The sequence below is a fragment of the Prinia subflava genome, chromosome 12 (assembly GCF_021018805.1).
Source record: "Prinia subflava isolate CZ2003 ecotype Zambia chromosome 12, Cam_Psub_1.2, whole genome shotgun sequence".
NCBI lineage: Eukaryota > Metazoa > Chordata > Aves > Passeriformes > Cisticolidae > Prinia > Prinia subflava.
The window spans coordinates 10,283,187-10,301,306 of record NC_086258.1 but is presented as its reverse complement, the minus strand read 5'-3'; the positions used below and the strand labels follow the sequence as shown (position 1 = coordinate 10,301,306).

Genomic DNA, 18,120 nt, shown 5'->3' with positions numbered 1-18,120 from the left:
AATGACAGATCTGCCTGTGAGGGGCTCTGGGAGCCCAGCCGGTGGTGCCTGGGGGTCCCCGGTCACCCAAGGGTTGGGAGTTGCCCATAGGAGCACAGGCAACCTCCACACCCTGGAGCGGGTATGGGAGGCGTCCGGGACCCCTTGACTGCTGGGGCTGGCTGAGCCTGTGTCCTGTCCCCATCCCACGCTGGCAGGGAGCACAGCCTTCGGCTCTGAGTTGCTTTTGTTCCTCGCTGTGTTTGCTCAGTTCTCCCAGCTCCGAGCCCCTCCTGGGCTCCTTTTCCCAGATGGCAGGTCCTGCCCCGTGCCTGCCTGGCAGCTCCCCCGGAGCTCGTGGTGGTGGTGGGGCCACGGCCGAGGGGCTCTGCTGGCAGTGGGAGCGCTCCTTCCCGGCCCAAGCGCGGCTGGCCCGCACTGCAGGCTGCTCTGCTGCTATTCTTAGCCCGGGCTCCATTCCTGGTGGCTCTGCAGTGATGCTCCGCTGAGCCCGTTTCCTGTTTGCCGCTCTCCCTGCCAGCGCCGCTTCCTACCCGCTGCACCCGTGGGCAGCCGGTGTGTGGGGTGAGGGTGTGAGATGAGCTGGGTGGGATGAGATTTTGGGATGAGCCCTTCAAGACAAACCATGCAGGGTCAGCCTGGCAGGCTCAGCCGTATGGGGCCATCAGCAGTGCCTTTCCTTGGAGGGGCACTGCCAGCAGCACAGTCCTCGGCTGTGCCAGGGCTCCAGGTGCTGCTGTGCTGGCAGCAGGCTCCCACCGTGCTGGGACAGGCTCTGCACCAGCCACCAAAGGTCCCTGACTCCGTGGCCAGCCCTGCAGGACAGGCTCAGCTCCAGTGCCTGGCTCAGGGCTGGAGCCTCGAGCTCCCATCGCCAAGTCCTGGGCTGTGGCCTGGGAGCACCCTGATAAACAGGACATGCCAGGAGCCAGGGTGCTCCTGTGCTGGTCTGCTGCTGTCAAAGATCATTTCATCAAGAAACCCTAATTGTGAAGCATTGATCCAATTCCTGCTGTCTGACAGGCAGACCAGGACACCACTGGGAGTGGATGCTCCTGGTGGGGTGGCCAGTGCTAGGTCTAAACTCATCTCCTCAGTGGTGTCCCCAGAGGAGATTTCAAGAGCCACTGCACACCCCAGTGCTCCCCACGCAGCTCTCCTGCAGGGACAGCTGCTGGGGGTAATGGTGTGTTCTGACAAAGCTGGTGGCCCAGGGCTGTGCTCCGAGCAGAGCAGGCTCATGCCCAGACGTGGTCAATTTTGCTCCAGCCCTGAGACTCTCAGCCCGTCCTGCCTCTCTCAGGCCGGACACTCCGGAGAGCCTGGGGGACTTGTTCCCCACAGGTGGTGTGGGGGAGCAAGGAGGCTCTCACGCCCCTTCCCGCAAAGCAGCGCCCCTTTCCTGTCCCTGGGGAGCCCCTGGGGGGATCCCTGATGCTGCCGGGGCCTGCCCGGGCCGCTCCCCAGCCCGGCCGCCGTGTCCCCGGTCCCCGGGCCGGCGGGTCCCTCCGCCCCCGCCCTGTCCCTGCCGCCGCGAGCCGCCCGCTCTCCCAGAGGAGGTTCCCCAGCCCCGGGGGGCTGGCCGTGAGCCCGCACCAACATGGAGATGCTCTTCCAGGCGCTATAAAGAGCTCCGGCTCCCGCACCTGCCGCTCGGTCTCCACCGCGCCCACTCCCGGTCCGCACCCAGCGCCGGGGCCGGGGCCGCCGTCCGTCCCCTTCCCCGTCCCATCCCGTCCCGCTGACCGCGGCTCGTCCCGCAGCAGGGCCGCTGGAGGGGATGGACTATTCCTATGATGAGGACCTGGACGAGCTGTGTCCGGTCTGCGGGGACAAGGTCTCCGGCTACCACTACGGGCTGCTCACCTGCGAGAGCTGCAAGGTAGGACCGGCCGGGGCGCGGGGTCGGGGCTGCGGAGCCGGGGCCGGGGAAACGCAGCTGGGGCCGTGCGGGGCCGGGGAAGCGGGGCCGGGGCTCTGCCCGACCGGCGCCTTGTGCGGCCGGGGCTGTGAGGGCAGCGCTGCACGGGGAAGAGGGGTCCGGGGCTCTGTCGGGAGCGGGGAGAGGGTTCTGCAGGGGCCGGGGCAGCGGGACCGGCCGCGGGGCTTCTCTCGCCCGTTTTCGTTAGCGGCGGATTCGCGCCCGGTGGCGGGAGGGGAGCGCGGCCGCGACGGGAGCCCCGAGCGCGGCGGGAGCCTCTGCCGGAGGCGGCGGCGGGGACGGGGTGCTGGTGCCGGGATGCCGGTGCCTGTGCCCACCGCATCGCCGCCCGCTGCCGCAGGGCTTCTTCAAGCGCACGGTGCAGAACAACAAGCACTACACCTGCACCGAGAGCCAGAGCTGCAAGATCGACAAGACCCAGCGCAAGCGCTGCCCCTACTGCCGCTTCCAGAAGTGCCTCACCGTGGGGATGCGCCTGGAAGGTAGGGACGGCCGGGCACGGCACGGCGGGGCGGGGGCGGCGGGGCCGGGGGCTCTGTCGGGACCGTGCGGGGACTACGCAGTTGTCGGGACCGGTCGCGCTGTCCCCGCCGCCGCCACCTCCCCGGGCCGGTCAGTCCCGCCGCCGCTTCGATTCCGTTTTTCCCTCCCAAGTTAAGGAAAAAATCGTTTTTTCGCGTCGTGTCCTTCTTTCTCTTGTTTCATTTTGTTTGTTTCCCCGGGGTTCCTGCCGCTACGGCTTCAACTTTCCAGGATATTTTTTTTTTGCTGGCAGGAAGGTTGGGAAATAGCAAATAAATTACTGTTTTTCTTAAGCACATAATTCCTGAAGCCGAGACTTAAAGAAAAACGTTTAAAATTATGGGGATAGCAATAAAACTGTCGCAGACCCACCACGAATTACATTTTTCCTCTGGGTGACATTTAGTATAACGGATTTCTGACCCCGGGGGGGCCATTGCAGCCCCAGAGCCGCCGCCTCTCTCCTGTCGGCGCAGAGGATCGCGACACCCGAGTCGGGCCCCGAGAGCCCGCGGTGCGGGTGCTGCAATGCTCAGCGTCCGGCAATGAGCCGTATTTGAGGGGACAGGTCGTTGGCACGGGATGGCGGAGCAGAGGCAGAGGCAGGAGGAGCCCCCCCACCCCAGACTCAGCCGCCCCCTCCCCACTTCGCCCTTGAAATCGTTTGCGTTTTGCAGCGGGTGGAAAAGGGCTGGGTCCTCCCGCCTGGCCCTGGCCGGGCTGAGCCCCTCTCCAGCCCCGCTCGCTGCTCGGGACGCGGCGGGGTTACCGGGAAAGTCCTTCCCGTTCTGGCAGGGCGGCCGCTCGCTCCGGGAGCGGGGTGGGAGCCTGCGAGCAGAAGCGCAGGAGTGAGACACAACATTGAGCTGCAAATTCAACCCCTGCAAACTCCCGGCGTGAGCTGGCTTCCAAAACAGATCCCGGTTCCGCTCTTCTCCCTGGGCTGGAATTACTGGTGCCCTAAATCCCTCTGTGCGTGCTCTGGCCGCTTTGATCCATGTCGTCGCTGGGCAGGGGCTGGAGACCCTAGAACAGACGGGCAGGGCAGTGCTTGGGGTGGCCGGGGAAAAAGGCACAGCCTCAATTTGTCCCTTTCCATCGGTTTTTGTCTTGAGCACAGTGGAGGTGCTTTGGTCCCAGAGCTGTCCCAACAGCCTTTTCTTGTGTATTTTTTTGCCACTGGCTCCTTAGCAGAGCTGAGCAGACGAGGCAATCACCCAGCCAAGGGCCATACTCCCATGGAACCGTCTCTTTTGTGGTAAAAAACAGACCACCGTTTTCAGCTCCTAGTATTTCTGGGCAAGGCATCTGAGGTGATGCTTTGGAGGTGAGTCTACAGGTCCACAATACAGGAGCAAGAAGGTGATTGATTTTGGGAACACAGCGCTGACACAGACACTCCTCGAAGTGCCTGAAGGGAGGTGGCAGCGAAACTTGCCCGGGAGGAGAGGCACAGCCCTGCCCGAAGGTTGCCCACAGCCCGGGGCACCCTGCAGGCACTGCCCGTGGCACCTTCCATGTCCTGCTTGGGCAAAGAAAGGTGGCCAGAAGGAGGCAGAGCCTGGCCAGCAGCCTGCCTCCGCCAGGGCTCTGCACTGGGATAAGAGCAGGCAAGGCAAGGGGGGCTGCAGGCTGCTGGAGACCCCTCCTGCCACCCTGTGGGTGTGTGGCTCGGGGACCACTTGCAGATGGGTTTTAGGGGAGTTGCTGGGGATGCAGGAGCTTCCTGAGTGGCTCCACATGGCCCCCCTTGCCCTGGAGGTGAGGATGCAAAATCTTCTTCTCGGCTGTCAGTTGGGACACAGCAAATGGCAAGTTGCTGCCAATCCGAAGTGCAGCACAAATGGCAGGAAAAGCAGAGCAGGAGGGAACTAAAAGGCCTTTTCTCCCTTTGTATTCTTGCTGAGAGAGGGGAGGAGGTGTCTGCAGTTGCCTCTGGAGGGCTTGTGAGGCCGGACTGTGAGCACCCCTCGCTGTGTGTGGGAGCACAGGCAGCCCCAGGAGGGTCTCCCTTGCCCGGGGTCACAGGGTTTTGCTTTAGGATGCGATCCCTGGGCATTGCTGTGCCCGACCTCCAGCAGCGGTGCGATAACGTCACCTCGAGGGGGTGTGAGATTTGGGGTTGGTGTGCTCTGGCTCTGCAGTGTGTGGCCAGGGCTACCAGACCTGCCTGTGCCAGCCGGGGCTGCCAGCCTGTGTGCCCGTGCAGGACCCCGGGTGTGCCCACGTGCCGAGTGTGGCCACCTCCCTTGTACCCGAGCCAGGAGTTGCCCGGGGCAGCTCTCTGCTGTCAGAGGGGCGGGGGCCGGCTCTCGGCAGCGGGGCCACAGCACCCCTCTCTTCAGAGGCTGCCGCTGGCAGCCCGCTCCCAGCGAGATGCTGTTTTCATGAATAAAGAATGAGGGAGGAAGCCAGGGCGGCTCTCCTGGGAGCACATTCCTGCTCGTCCTGGAAATGCTGCTGCTCCCGGCCACGCTCCCGCCTTTCCAGCCTGCCTCGGGAGCGCTGGGGAGGTGCTCCAGCTCTCCGGGGGGGCTGGCTGTGAGCCCCGGGATAAGTAGGCGAAAGAAAGGCAGAGGTAACAGCTGAGAGGCAAAGCGAGACCCGCTGGCTGTCAGCAGGAACACAGACTAGCAAAGAGGTTTTGCCTTTGATGCTCGCTGCAGGCTGCTCTCCCCGGCGCACTCCTCCGTGCCTCTGCGCTGCCTTCCAGCGATCTGCGGCTCTTCCAAGGGGGTGCCAGGGCAGCAGCCCCGGAGCGCAGCCGGGCGGGGCAGGAGGACAGGCTCCTTCTGCAGAGAATCACCTGCTCCTTTGCATGTTGGCAGCTCCTTGGGGTTTTTTGGTTTGGTGGGAACAGCTGCTTTGCTGCAGCCGTCAGAGGGACTCCGCCAGCGGGATGCTCCAGCAGGGCCCCCGCCAGCGCTGGTACCCCGGGCTGCAGCCTCCTGCCTGAGGCCAGGGGGGTGAAACGCCTCCACTGGGACCTGCAGCCCTGCTGCCCAACAAAGGGCAGAGATTTGCTGAGAGGTAGGATGTGCAGCCTGGGTGGAGGGAAGCAGGGTCCCGAGGGGCTTTGGGGGTCCCAGGCTCTGCAGAAACAAGGAAATCCCAGGGCTGGTCCAGTGACACGGGTTGTTAAAACTAAAGTGAGTGTCAAATCTCCTGCTCTGCTCAGGCTTTAAGGACTGTCCCCTCAGCCCGTGGGGAATGAAATCTGCTTTATCCCCCAGCTCATTTTGTAGTGAAAGCCAAGTGTCTTCCTTTCCTGCAATCCCCAGGGGCTCTAAAGGTGACATTGGCTGGGCTCGGGAGTGACACAATCTGCCGTTGGCTTTCTGGGATGGTCTCCCCAGTGCCCCAAAACCCCTTTTTGCCACTAAGCCGTGTCTCCCGCCATTTTCTCTGTGCCCTGTGGAAGCCCTGGTCTCTCTCCATGCAGCTTCACTGCAGCCTCTGCCCTCTCTCTGTCTCCAGCTGTCCGTGCAGACCGGATGCGTGGAGGGAGGAACAAGTTCGGGCCCATGTACAAGCGGGACCGTGCCTTAAAGCAGCAGAAGAAGGCTCTGATCCGCGCCAACGGCTTCAAGCTGGAGACGGTGCCTCAGATCATGTCCCCCGTGCAGAGCGACTACGGCCTGTCCTCGGGCATCCACGGCATCCACGCCATGCCCAAGACGCTGCCGCCCACGGCGGCGGCGCTGGCGCCCGTGGATTACGAGCGCGGCCCCTACGGGACGCCCTCCCTGGGAATGACTGTGCCCGGCCACGCGCCGCTGCCCGCGTACCACTACCCCTCCTTCCCCAACCGCACCATCAAGTCCGAGTACCCTGACCACTACACAAACGCCCACGAGGCCGTGCCTGCTTACATGTACCCAGAGACCTATCCCAGCAGCTCCCCCCCTGACATCCCCGAGGTCATCCTGAAGCTGCTGCAGCTGGAGCCCGACGAGGCGCAGGTGAAGGCGCGGATCCTGTCCTGCCTGCAGCAAGAGCAGGGCAAAGGCCGGCACGAGAAGCTCAGCACCTTCGGCCTCATGTGCAAGATGGCCGACCAGACCCTCTTCTCCATCGTGGAGTGGGCACGGAGCTGCATCTTCTTCAAGGAGTTGGAGGTAGGACCCGTCGGCAGGGTGGGGGCTGCTCTGGAGGCAGGCAGGATTGAGGCTGCTGTCACGCCAGGACAGGATGTGGCTGTGGCAGGATTGAGGGTGAAATGTTGTGCGGACAGGGCAACACCCGTGGGCACGAGCCTGGGGCCGTCACTGCAGAGCTGTTGACACATCCCAGCCCTGCTCCCAGCTCCCTGCACAGCAGGCTGGAGGCGCCGGGCCCGCTGCGCTGCCGGAGCGACTCCCGCTGTCGTGTGGGGCTGATGATTTCAGATTCATCACTGGGGGCAGGTGTTGAGGCAATCGCCGGCAGAGTGACTGTGGTGTCAGGCTCAAGATATAATTGAAAAATGTAACGTTGAGGAATTATAGTTGAGACAATCCTCTCCTCTGCCTTTAGGAGGAAAATCGATGTGGTCAGGTGGGTCCTATTAGCACCGGGCAGCCTGAGCCTGCTCCAGGGCCATGTCTGCTGCCAGCAGCCCACGAGGGTGCCCGGCTGGGGGACACGGGGCTGACCTCCATCCTGCCAAGACATCCCTCTGGCAAATGTCCCTGAACATTTCCTGGGGCCAGGGGAGGGTTAGCAGCGCTGGAGCTGCTTCTGCCATCCTGCACACCTTGCCAAGCTTTCAGAAATTTTGCATTCATGTTCTGGAATGACCTAAGATCTCAAACTGGTGCAAAAAGGGGAGAGAAAATTTTGCAACATGGCCAAAACCCAGAGAGCAACATCCTGGGACACCTGTGATGAGACTCAGGTGCTTTCTTGTGTTTCCAGCATGAGATTCTGCTTCCTGGCTCTGGCCAAAATCACCTTCTTCCAATGGGACTGTGCTGTAGGACAGGACCAGGTTCTTCCCTGTGCCATGGGTGCCATGGGGCTGAGTGTGGCTGAGCCTTGTGGCTCAAAATAGCCCCCATCTGCAGAACAGTGTCAGGAAATGGCATTGTGGGGGTGGGTTGGGCTTGTTTCAATCATATCAGTGTCCAGCCTGGATTTTGGGAACAGGGTGGTTGTTGTTTTGCAGGAGATATTGTAAACAGTGTAAATTCAGTTCCCAGCTGTATAGCTGTGTAGCCTTGTAACTCCATTGTCAGCGTGATTGTGCCACCAAAATAGGCTGTTCCTGTGTGAATCGGTGCTGGCGGGTGCTCCTCCTGCCGCGGGACTCGGGGGGGTGGCAGTGCCACAGGCCTCACCTGGGCAGAGCTCCCAGTGTCCCGTGGGGAGCAGGGCAAGGGGTTCGGTGCCCAGCGGGTGCCCACGTCCATCACTGCCATCCTGGCAGCTCAAGCTTTTGCCTTATCCACGTGGTGACTTTGGGGTGCATTGCCAGCATCTCCCAGGGCCGGGGAGGGCAGGACCCCACAGCCCACCCCGGCTGCAGTGGGAGACGGGGACACAGCATGCTGTGCACAGAGCCCCGGTGGCTCCGTGCCCTGGCACAGCAGAGGTGCCTGCTGTCCCCTGTCCCCACGGGCCGGGGCTGCCCCTGCCCTCCCCACTCGGCTCATCCTCCCTGGCCAGGGCGGAGGCTTTTCCTCAGGCATGGGAGAGCAGCCAGTGGGAAGCAGGAGTAGGTCTGAGATCCTGAATCCCCATTCCTGCTCCTGCCTGCCACATAAAAGCAAACGGCTGCTGGGGTGTAAATGAACTCCTGCTAGCACAGGGTTTACGGCTCTGCCCTAAAGCCAGCACGGGGAACATCGCAATCTCTGAGATGGATGGCACTGGCAGTCCCTGCTGGGGGCTCCTCAGGGGGGGTGCCAGCAGCCCTCTCCATCCCCTGGGAAGGTCTGTGTGAAGGTGATGGCCAGGGAAGGGCACTTGGCTGAGGCCAGTGCAGGGATCCAGGCTGGAAAGGCACCGTGTTGGGACACCAGAGCACTGCAGGCTGGCACTGCATGGGGAGGAGGTGCGGGTGGGTGAGAAGGGCAGGTGTGGGCAGATGGCCCCATCATGGATTGTCCTGCCTGAGCCCGCCCAGCACTGCCGTGCTCCTTCCACAGGGCTGTTAGCAGAGACCTGGCTTCTCCCCAGGGCCTCACAGGGCACCTGGAGAGGAAGGAGCAAATCCTCAGAGACATGGAGAACTGCTGGCTCACGCCTGGTTAGGATGAGCCTTTGATCCCTGCCCAGGGAGGGTGGGAGCAGTTTCCCTGGAGCTGGCCAGCGTTGCTCCCATTCCCATCCCCACCCTGGCAATCCGCTGAGGGCCAGAATTTGCTTTGCTGTCTCCACACTCCCAGCGTGGTGGCTGGGCCGGGGGACACTGGGGAGAGCCCCCCTGGCTCCACCGCTGCGCCCGGAGAAGGAGGGGGGCCACGGGCTAATGGCCTCTTGACATCGGCTCACACGCCACGTCCGCCCGCAGGCGCGGGGCAGTCAGATTGAAAACAGATTTAACTTCCCAGATATATCGTTTCATTTAAGGGCCAGTAATTCTGTCAGTCTGCCACTGACAAACGAGGGTCCCCATGCCAATCCGCCGGGAGACTGATGTCGCGGCGCTCATCTCGTGTCACCAGGAGGAGAATTACGGACTGCGCTGGCCTTCGGAGGCAAGACTAATAACGCCGCGCGGCAGAGGGGGATTTGGGGGCCCGCTTGTTTATCGAGGGCCGGCCAGGCTGCCGCGGCGCGAGGCCGCGCGGGCGGAGGGGGAAGAGGTCAGCGCTGACGCCCATAAATACGAACTTTAACTGAGTCTAGATGAGATGTGTCAGGACTGAGGGAAGATTTGCAGCATCTTTTCAGGAAGAAAAATATGGGCCGGGGGTGAAATATATTTTGTTGGGTTGTGAGTCTCAGGCAACTTTGTCCTTTCAGATGTAATTTTTTTATATGTATATGGAGAGAGACAGACAGAGGGATGTGCACGCGCGTGTGCTTGCACGTGTCTGGTGTTGATGTGGTTTATACACACACGCCTCACACAGCCTGGTTTATATAGGTGTCACTGCCATACCTACATATCAATATTGTGTACACAGGGTTGCAGTGACCTTTAGATTGGGATGAGCAGCCAGGAATGTTAAACAAATTGCCACGGTTTCAGCCCGAAGGCCAGGCTGCGCTGGGCGTGCAGTGGGTCACTGTGCCAGTGGAGGGGCACGGCGCAGCCACAGGGATGATGCTGACCCCTTCCTCAGCCCTTTTGTGCCAAGGGCCTGGGGAAAACCACCCTTCCACCCACAGGCAAGCTCCAGTGATGGGAAGGATGCTGAGGGCAGCACCCTTCCCACAGACCCAGGGGTGCCTGTGGTCACTGGGTCTGTCTCCTCTCTCTCAGTTGTACTTAGAGATCCCAGAGCCATGACAAAGCCTATTTGCAGTAGTTGCTTCTCTGCCTTTAACATGTGGGTCATCTTGACCCCATCTCCTGGCCAATGGCCAGAGCGTTTTTGGCAGATTTAAAGTCTCCTCCTGGTCGTGGATGCTGCAGCAACGTTTAGCGTCCCATGCACTGGGGGAAATGTGACCCGTCCCAGCCAGCCCAGCCCAGCCCTGCCTGCAGAGCCGTGGTGCCCGTGCAGCCGGGGCTGCAGCAGCGTGGGAGCCAGCAGGGAGGTGGGACCCTGAGCGGGCCACACTGGTTTGGTGGTCACTTGTTTTAAGATGCACATCGTGGTGGTATCTGGGCAGGGCGATGGGGACTGCACTGACCATTAACACCTTGGACGTGTGTGGGTTTTCCTTTGCAGGTGGCTGGTGGACACCAATCCACTTGCACACTTCTCAGTAGCCAAGGTGATGGGTCTTGCTTGCACTCAGCAATTCCTGGGGCTGCTCAGGGTGTGCCACACACCTGCCAGAGGGCTTGGGGCAAATCCTGCACCTGAGACCTGGGAGGAGGCCTGGAGGGATCTGTGTGGTGGGGACAGGCCGGGGCATCTGAGTGCTGCTTGTGCCCGTGGCTGGGGATGGATGTCCTGGGACCAGCTCAGGGCTTCCTGCCAAAGAGGGACTGCTGATGGGTCACTCTCCTTCCTAAGGTGCTGGTACCTGGGGTGGGGGCTGCCCCGAACCATGCAGGGAGCAGTGAGCACTGTGGGGCTGCACTGTCCCTGCGTGGCCTGGGCACATTTTGGGGAGCCCTGACACTTACAGGGGCTTCCTCACCTTGTACCTATGAACCCACAGAGAAGGCTGCAGATTTAAAATGACACCCACATGCAGGTCCTGTGCCTGGGCAGCACCGTCCCTGCCTGAGTGCCCTGCCTCCCCTCCGGAGCCCTCTCAGACCTTTGCCCACAGCTGTATTTTCTGTGGGTTGCAGCCCATCAGGGATTGCTCTTCCAGTGTGGGGAGGGTTTTGTGAATGGGTTAAATGCTCGCTTTAAAAAAAAGATAAGGATTGCCTCTCGAAGACAGCTTGCATCAAGCCTTTGATAAAGCACTCCAAGGAAAAGCCTTGACATTAAAAGAGGAAGATCCTTTGCTTAACTTTTAGCGGTGAGCGTGTGCACTGCCGCCTCGCTGGGAGGATCGATTGCCTCTGAGTGCCCCTCCATTAGCAGCCTCTGCTCCTGCCGGGCCAGGCCAGGGTGGGGCCCAGCCTGAGCCCCCCAGCCTGAGCCCCCCAGCCTGAGCCCCCAGCCTGAGCCCCCCTGCAGCAGAGCCTCATTGCCACAACGGGGCCGTGGTGGCTGCCTCTGCCACCCAGCCTGGCCATGGGGACACCCCCAGGAGCTGGGGACAACTCCAGCCAGCTCTGACCGGCCCACGGAGCCCCCAGCCCACCCCATCGTGCTCCCAGGCACGTTCCCCCATGCCATGGCCGTGTGGCTCTGGAGCACTGCGACCCTCCGGGGAAGCACCACGGCCTGTCAGAGCAGGCTGGCAAGGGAGCAGCAGCCATGGAGGGTGAAATGTGCTGCTGAGGGGCTTCAGGGAGGGAGCCAAACTCCCCTCAGAGTTTGGGAGAAGCTGGTTAGCAACTTTTAAAGGAAGAAAATAAGATTTCAAAATTGTAGAAGCACTTTCTTTGGAAAAGCTAATTTTTTAAAATGGTTTTCAAGGCAAAACCTTCTGTCTGTCTCTTCTGGAGCTCATCCCGCTCAGGAATGAGGCACAGGAAAGAACTTCCAAAACAACGCCCTGACTGAGCCAGAGCGGAGGCGCTCGGCACCGCTCGGGATCGCAGCTGGGCCGGCCCCGCTCCCTGCCCGGGCTGGCCACTGTCACAGCCGGCCACTGGCCTTCTGGCAGGGTCACCATGGGGGCACAAAGCCTCCACTTTGGTTCAGTGCAGAACGAGCCTTTCCCCAGGGTTTTGTTGGGCAGCTGAGCAGGAGCCTCACAGTGCTGGGCCATGAACAGAAGCTGCTGCCCTGGCTGGGGGACGAGGGGCGAGCGTGGCCTCGGCAGCCCCGCAGTGCCAGGGCCCTGCAGCCGGGCAGGAGCAGCCGGGCAGGAGCAGCCGGGCAGGAGCGCTGCCACAGCCCAGCCACCATTGCTGCCCTCCCACCTCCTCTCATCCCTGCGCTGCCACACGCCCGGCTCCGGCCACCCACCGCCCTCGAGAGACAAACCCCGGCAGCTCACGGGGAGCGCCGGCTCTGAGACCATAAAGCTCTTTCTCATCTGGCTTCCATTCCTTTTGCAATCTCCCAGCGTGGGTTTATTGCAGCCTCTTCAGCAAAACGAGGGCATTATCCAGCCCTGTGATGCTGCATCTGTCTTCCCTCTATTAACGGGGAGCACAATGGCCCTGCAGAGCTCGGCTGCTGGCACTGGATTTGCTCCTCAGGACGGTGGTGGAGGCAGTGCTGTAATCCCAACACCGGCCCTACACGGGCCCTGCAGGAGAGGGGAGTCCAGGCAGGGCAGGAATTCAGTTCTTTGTGGAAAGGAGTTGGGGTTCAGTGGAGAGCAGTGCCGAGGGGATAAAGCCAGTGACCCATGGTGATTCTTGGCAGGATGGTGGGAAAGGCAGCGTGCCCTACATCCTGCCACAGCGCCGGGGCTTTTAGCTCTTCCAAATGCAGCTGTTGGCTCTGGCAGCTCATCCCGCCAGCCCCCAGAGCCCTGCGAGGCCTTGGGGGACCCTTGTGGCCGCTGTCCTGGCTTGAGCTCCTCACAGGGACAGCCCCAGGTGTTTCTCTGGGCACACACACTCTGGCACAAGTGCACAAGTGCACATGACCACAAGTGTGTGTGCTGGTGCGTGGGCAGGGCCGGGCTGGCAGCTGCAGGGCACAGCGATGTCCCGTGCCCGGCCGCTCCCCCACGGCCCTGCTGCCCCCCCAGAGCTGCCATCCTGGGCAGGGAGGCGAGGATGGGCACTGGCTTCTTTCCTTTCAAAGTATCCAGAGGGGCTGTCTGGACACACAGGCCCTTTGTGCAGCCACTGCGTGTCCCTCCCGCAGTCATTTTGTTAAAATTTGTGTGTGATTTGAGGAGGTTGTGCCTGGTGGGGGAAGACCTGTGCTGATAAGAGCCAGCAAGTGCCACTGAAACATGTTGAGCTGCTTTGAAGCCAGCTCTGCAAAGCCACCTGCCCATCTCCTCTCCTCCAGCCCTGGGTCCCCCTTTCTGGGGTGCAGCTCCAGCTCTCTGTGCTCACCCTAGGGGACCCCCTCCCATGGGATGCCTGCCAGGCACAGGGTGGGTGCTGTGCACTGCAGCACGGTGGGTGTCAGCTCCTGCTCTGTTTCAGGTGGGTGACCAGATGAAGCTGCTGCAGAACTGCTGGAGTGAGCTGCTGGTGTTTGACCACATCTACCGGCAGCTGCAGCACGGCAAGGAGCACAGCGTGCTGCTGGTCACTGGCCAGGAGGTGAGAAACGGCCTCTGGGGCTGGGGGGGTGCTGTGGAGGGGCACTGGGGACGGGCAGGGGCTGCAGGGGGAATAGAGTCACTTCTTTCTTTCTTTTGTCCCAGTGTGGCCAGCTCAGCGTAGGGCAGGCAGGTGGTGTTACACTCCGAGTCTCCTGGTGCAGAATGTCCCATCCTGCCCCATCCTGCCCCACAGCTCCTGCTCTGGAGAATTATGTTCCTTATGGAGAGACCAAAGCCCCACCTGTACTGTGGGCAGCGGGATGGGAGGGGGCCCCTTCCCTCCCTGGACGTGGCTTTTGGAGGTGTGGTGCCTCCAATTCCAGCACCCAGTGAAGGGTCTCCCTGTTTTCAATGGTGCTCCCATTTCACCCATCAGACTTTTTTCTGATGCCCCTAATTCTCAGGGGGTGCTCAGGGCTGGACTCAGCCCCTGCCCCGTGTGAGTGCCCTGCAGCAGCCCGTGTGGGACCGGGGCTGCCGGAGCTGATGCCCCCCGTGCCCGCAGGTGGACATGTCTGCCATCGCCGCCCAGGCCGGCTCCATCCTGCACACGCTGGTGCTGCGGGCGCAGGAGCTCGTCCTGCACTTGCACTCGCTCCAGGTGGACCGGCACGAGTTCGTCTGCCTCAAGTTCCTCATCCTCTTCAGCCTCGGTGAGTGCCCGGGGGGGCTCTGGGGCCGGGGGCAGCGCTCGGGGTCTCGGCCGTGCTGCGTGCGGAGCCCGGGGTGGGAGCGCGGCTGGAGGGGGCGCGCACAGCCCGGGGCCCGCTGAGCCACAAAGGGCTTTTAACGAGGAGCCAGGAGCGAGAGCTGTCACCTGCCTGTCCCCCTCTCCCCGGACCCAAACCGCGTCCCTGAGCGGGGCCGGGCTCTGCTCCGGCTGCAGGGGACATTGTCACCCCGCCGGCCGAGCGGAGCTGTTTTGGTCACTCGCCCACGGCAGCGGGCAGGGGAGCGAGCGCTGATACGGCCGGGGAAAACAGGAGTGTTGACAGAGGCGGCGCGGCCGTATCTGCCGGGATTTGCGTCAGAGGGCCCCGCTCGGGCAGGGGCTCCGCGCTCCTGATTAGGCTCAGCCCGGAGCCTGTGGTCGGGCACAGCCGGCGCGTTCACACGCTCCCACCTCACCCAGACAAAATAACCCCGGAGCCCTGGGCGCTGCTGCCACAGCCCGAAACGCGCCTGGGGTGGCACAGCCCGCTCCTGCCCTGGCTCCCTGTGCCAGCCGAGCGCTGGTGCTGGCACGGCGAGCCCACCACCGCCTGTGGCAGTCCTGTCACCGTCCCCATCCTGGTCCCCATCCCAGCCCTGCTCCCGTGCCTTGACTCTGTGCTTGCACTGCTGCGCCCGCGGGTCCTGGCAGGGCGCAGCGGTGGGAAGCTGCGCTGCTAACCCGTCCTGCACCTGCAGCATCTCCTCCCTCAGCTTTCCTTCCCTCTGGAGCTGTTTGGAAACGCAGAGAAACGAGACACGATAATTCGCCGCTCCGGCAGTGATAAGGTGTGGCACAAACAGTGCCCGGGCTGCGGAGCGGAGGAGCCGGGGGGGCTCCCGAGCCTTCCCTGGCCGCAGTCTCAGCACCAGGAGGGCCGGGTCCCCCCTGCTGCCCCCGGGTGTCCCCTGGCATGGCACAGCAGTGTCCCCCCGATGGCAGCCCCTGAGCAGCGGCTGTCAGGGAGGGCGTGGAATCCAATAGCTGTGTTTTCCCATACATCATTTTGCCCCAAATGCAACTTTTTCTCTCCATATTGCAGAGCTCACTTGGAGTAATTTGCCCTTCGTAGGCTCAGCTGTAGAGGACGGGATTGTGTATTATGTGCAGGATGTAATTGCCTTTAACAAGAGAATTTCCACATTTACCACTCTGCCACAGCACAGTCAAAGCCAAGCCCTGCTCACAAGAGCTGCCATTTGAGTTCTAAATAGATTTCTCTCCTGAGCAGGTAAAGAGATTTAATTAAAATTAGGGCTTCTCAAAATAGCAATATTTATGAGGACGGCACAGGTTAGCTTTGTTCTACAGAAGGGCTTAATAGAGCCTTAATGGATTGACCTATCATTCGATTTCATGACTTACATTCATGAAGCAGCTACTCTTGGGGAGGGGAGGAAGAGAGGCTTTTATAGCCCACATTCCCTTAAGCGTTTGCAATTTATCAGCAGCTTCTCCCAAACAAAAGGAGCTGTGAATAGGAAGAACACTTGAGGGCATAGAAATAATCCCAGGCATATCTGTATGTGTGATGGGAGGCTTTGTCACAGGACAGTCTTTGCAACTGCTGCAGTGTCTCTAAATGAAGTGAGTCAATGTTATTTGGACAACATTCTTTATTCCTTGCAGGAATGAAAAGATTATTCAAATATTCAATTAAACAGTGAATAGGGTCTTTCAGAGAACCAGGTGAGTTCATCGAGTAGAACTAGCTATTGTTGAGCCAACTCAGGGGATAGATTTGACATTTATCAATATAACTTCTTTTTTTTTAATGACATGCACAATAACCTTATGCAGATAAAGAGATTTCATAACAACAACCCGGGTAGCAGGAGACAATAGGAGCAAATGTGCCGTCACAGTGAAAAGGGAAGGGTGATCTGATCCACTGCATCTTGGCACAACCTGTGCCCTCTGTGCCTGCCCCGCAGTGCCCGGGGCCGGGGGCACGGCCCGAGCCTGGGGCTCGCTGGGGGCTCCCGGCCCCGGCTGTGCTGTGCCTCCCCTCCCTGGGGCTCCACAGTGCCCCCGACCACCCCTCTGCTCCCGGCTCTGGCCCGGGGCTCCCTGGGCTCCCCAGGGCTCTGCTGGGCTGCAGCAGCCTGGGTACAATCCCTCCAAGGGACCCCACACTCCCAGCTGCCTGGGCCAGACCCTGTGCCCACATTTCCATGTTTCCAGCCAGTGAGTGGGAATTTGGCCACGCCAGGGTCTGTGTGCAGCAGAGCCACGGGGCTGTGACCGAGGCAGTGCTCCCCAGTACCTCGTCCTGCACAGTAAATCCACTAAATCCATTGCCCTGGACGGACCGTGCCAGGCTTGGCAGCAAGGTCTCTGCTGGGGCCGTGGCTGTGTGCAGCTGCAGGTGGGATGGGGCAGTGCCCAGCGCTGGTTCCCTAAGGGCACTGAAGTCTCTGTGCAGGGACGACTGACCCTGCCTGCACCCCGGTGCTTTGCCTGTTGAGCTGCTCCCTACCCTGCTGGCAGCAGGACTGTGGGAAGCTGCTGTGGCCCTGGCGAGGCGTGGAGGATTAGGGTTTCCAGGCTGGTGAGCCTGGTTGCCACATTGGAAAGACCAGGTTTATCAGGGAATTAATTCAGCCGCTTCCTCGGCCTTCAGGAATTAAGAAGGGCTGATGGTAGCGACTCCCAATGTGTTGGCACAGCTGGCAACACCTTCTGGCTTTGCAGCTTCCCGGGCAGCGAGGGCAGGGAGACACCAGTCCTACCGCCAGGGGTTTGGAAGTATCAGGGAAGGCCTGGGCAGTAGGGTAGGGATGGAGACCCCCTGGCTGGGTAGGACAGGGTGTGGGACCCCTCCTGCACTGTTTTCATGCACGAGGGACTTTGCCCCTGGAGCGTGGGTCCCTCTTGGCTCACCCAGCACAGTGTGGCACAGGTGGGGCAGACACGTGAGTCTGGCACCGTTTAATGCCCACCTTCCCCCTGGCAGACGTGAAGTACCTGGAGAACCACACGCTGGCCAAGGATGCCCAGGAGAAGGCCAACGCGGCGCTGCTGGAGTACACGGTGTGCCACTACCCCCACTCCACGGACAAGTTCCGCCAGCTGCTGCTGTGGCTGGCCGAGGTGCGGGCGCTGAGCCTGCAGGCCGAGGAGTACCTGTACCACAAGCACCTGAGCGGGGAGGTGCCCTGCAACAACCTCCTCATCGAGATGCTGCACGCCAAGCGGACGTGAGCGGCCCCGGCATGCGCCGGCCGCGCCGCGGTGCCTCGGCAGGGCAGGACCGGTGCCCGGGGCAGGCGGGCGCCGCCTCCCGCCCTGCCCTCCTCGGTGATGCTATTTAACCTCTGCTCTTGGAAACGCCCCAGAAGGTTTAGCACACAGCAAGGACAGCTGAGGCTGCAGGGCCGTGGCTTGGCTGCCAGCCTGCCCTGCTGGCAGTGCTGACCCCCAGCTCCACTGCACACCTGGTGCCCAAACCTGGCACTGGCCAGCCCGGCTCAGCAGCACCAAGGAAGGGTAAAGCCTGTCCCGGTTTTTCTCCTGTTTCTGCTCCTCTCCTGCTGTCCCCACCAGCTGTTTCCTTACTGCTGCCATTCCTCCCCAACCCTGCCCATGTCTCAGGGCCCCTCGTGCACAGGGCAGGAGAGAGGGGAGGCGAAACCCCTCCAGGTTGTGGTTTTGTGGCGGTTGAGGTGTCTGAAGGCACCAGGGGACACACAGAGGTGGAGGATTTCTGCAGGAAATCCACACAGGATGCTGGGGCTGGGCTGGACATGTTGGCCCCATGCAGATGTGCCAGGACCCTGAGGTGCAGACCCCGGGTCCCAGTCACTGCCAGCTCTGTGTCCTGGGGCTGCCCTGGCCGGGAGAGGGCAGGCAGGGACGGGCAGTGCTGAACCCTCAGCTGAGGTGCATCCTCCTAGTGCCTGCTGGTGCTGGAGGCAGCAGTTCTGTGGCAGCCACAGTGCCCAGAGCCCAGAGCCCAGAGCTGCCCACGGGCAGCACAGCTCAGTCCTGCCCACAGGTGTGGTGGCAGAGCAGCCAGGCAGGAGGGAGGTGCAAGCTCCAG

General features: G+C 61.6%; 1 protein-coding gene across 1 annotated transcript; it reads left to right on the top strand.

Moving 5' to 3' along the window:
- Window positions 1–1,780: 1,780 nt before the first annotated feature.
- Window positions 1,781–17,598, top strand: NR5A1 (nuclear receptor subfamily 5 group A member 1). Its single transcript, XM_063409748.1, has 6 exons — window positions 1,781–1,882; window positions 2,283–2,424; window positions 5,942–6,582; window positions 13,245–13,364; window positions 13,872–14,019; window positions 17,035–17,598. The coding sequence occupies exons 1-6, from the start codon at window positions 1,781–1,783 to the stop codon at window positions 17,280–17,282; spliced, it is 1,401 nt and encodes a 466-aa protein (XP_063265818.1). The 3' UTR covers window positions 17,283–17,598.
- Window positions 17,599–18,120: the final 522 nt, after the last annotated feature.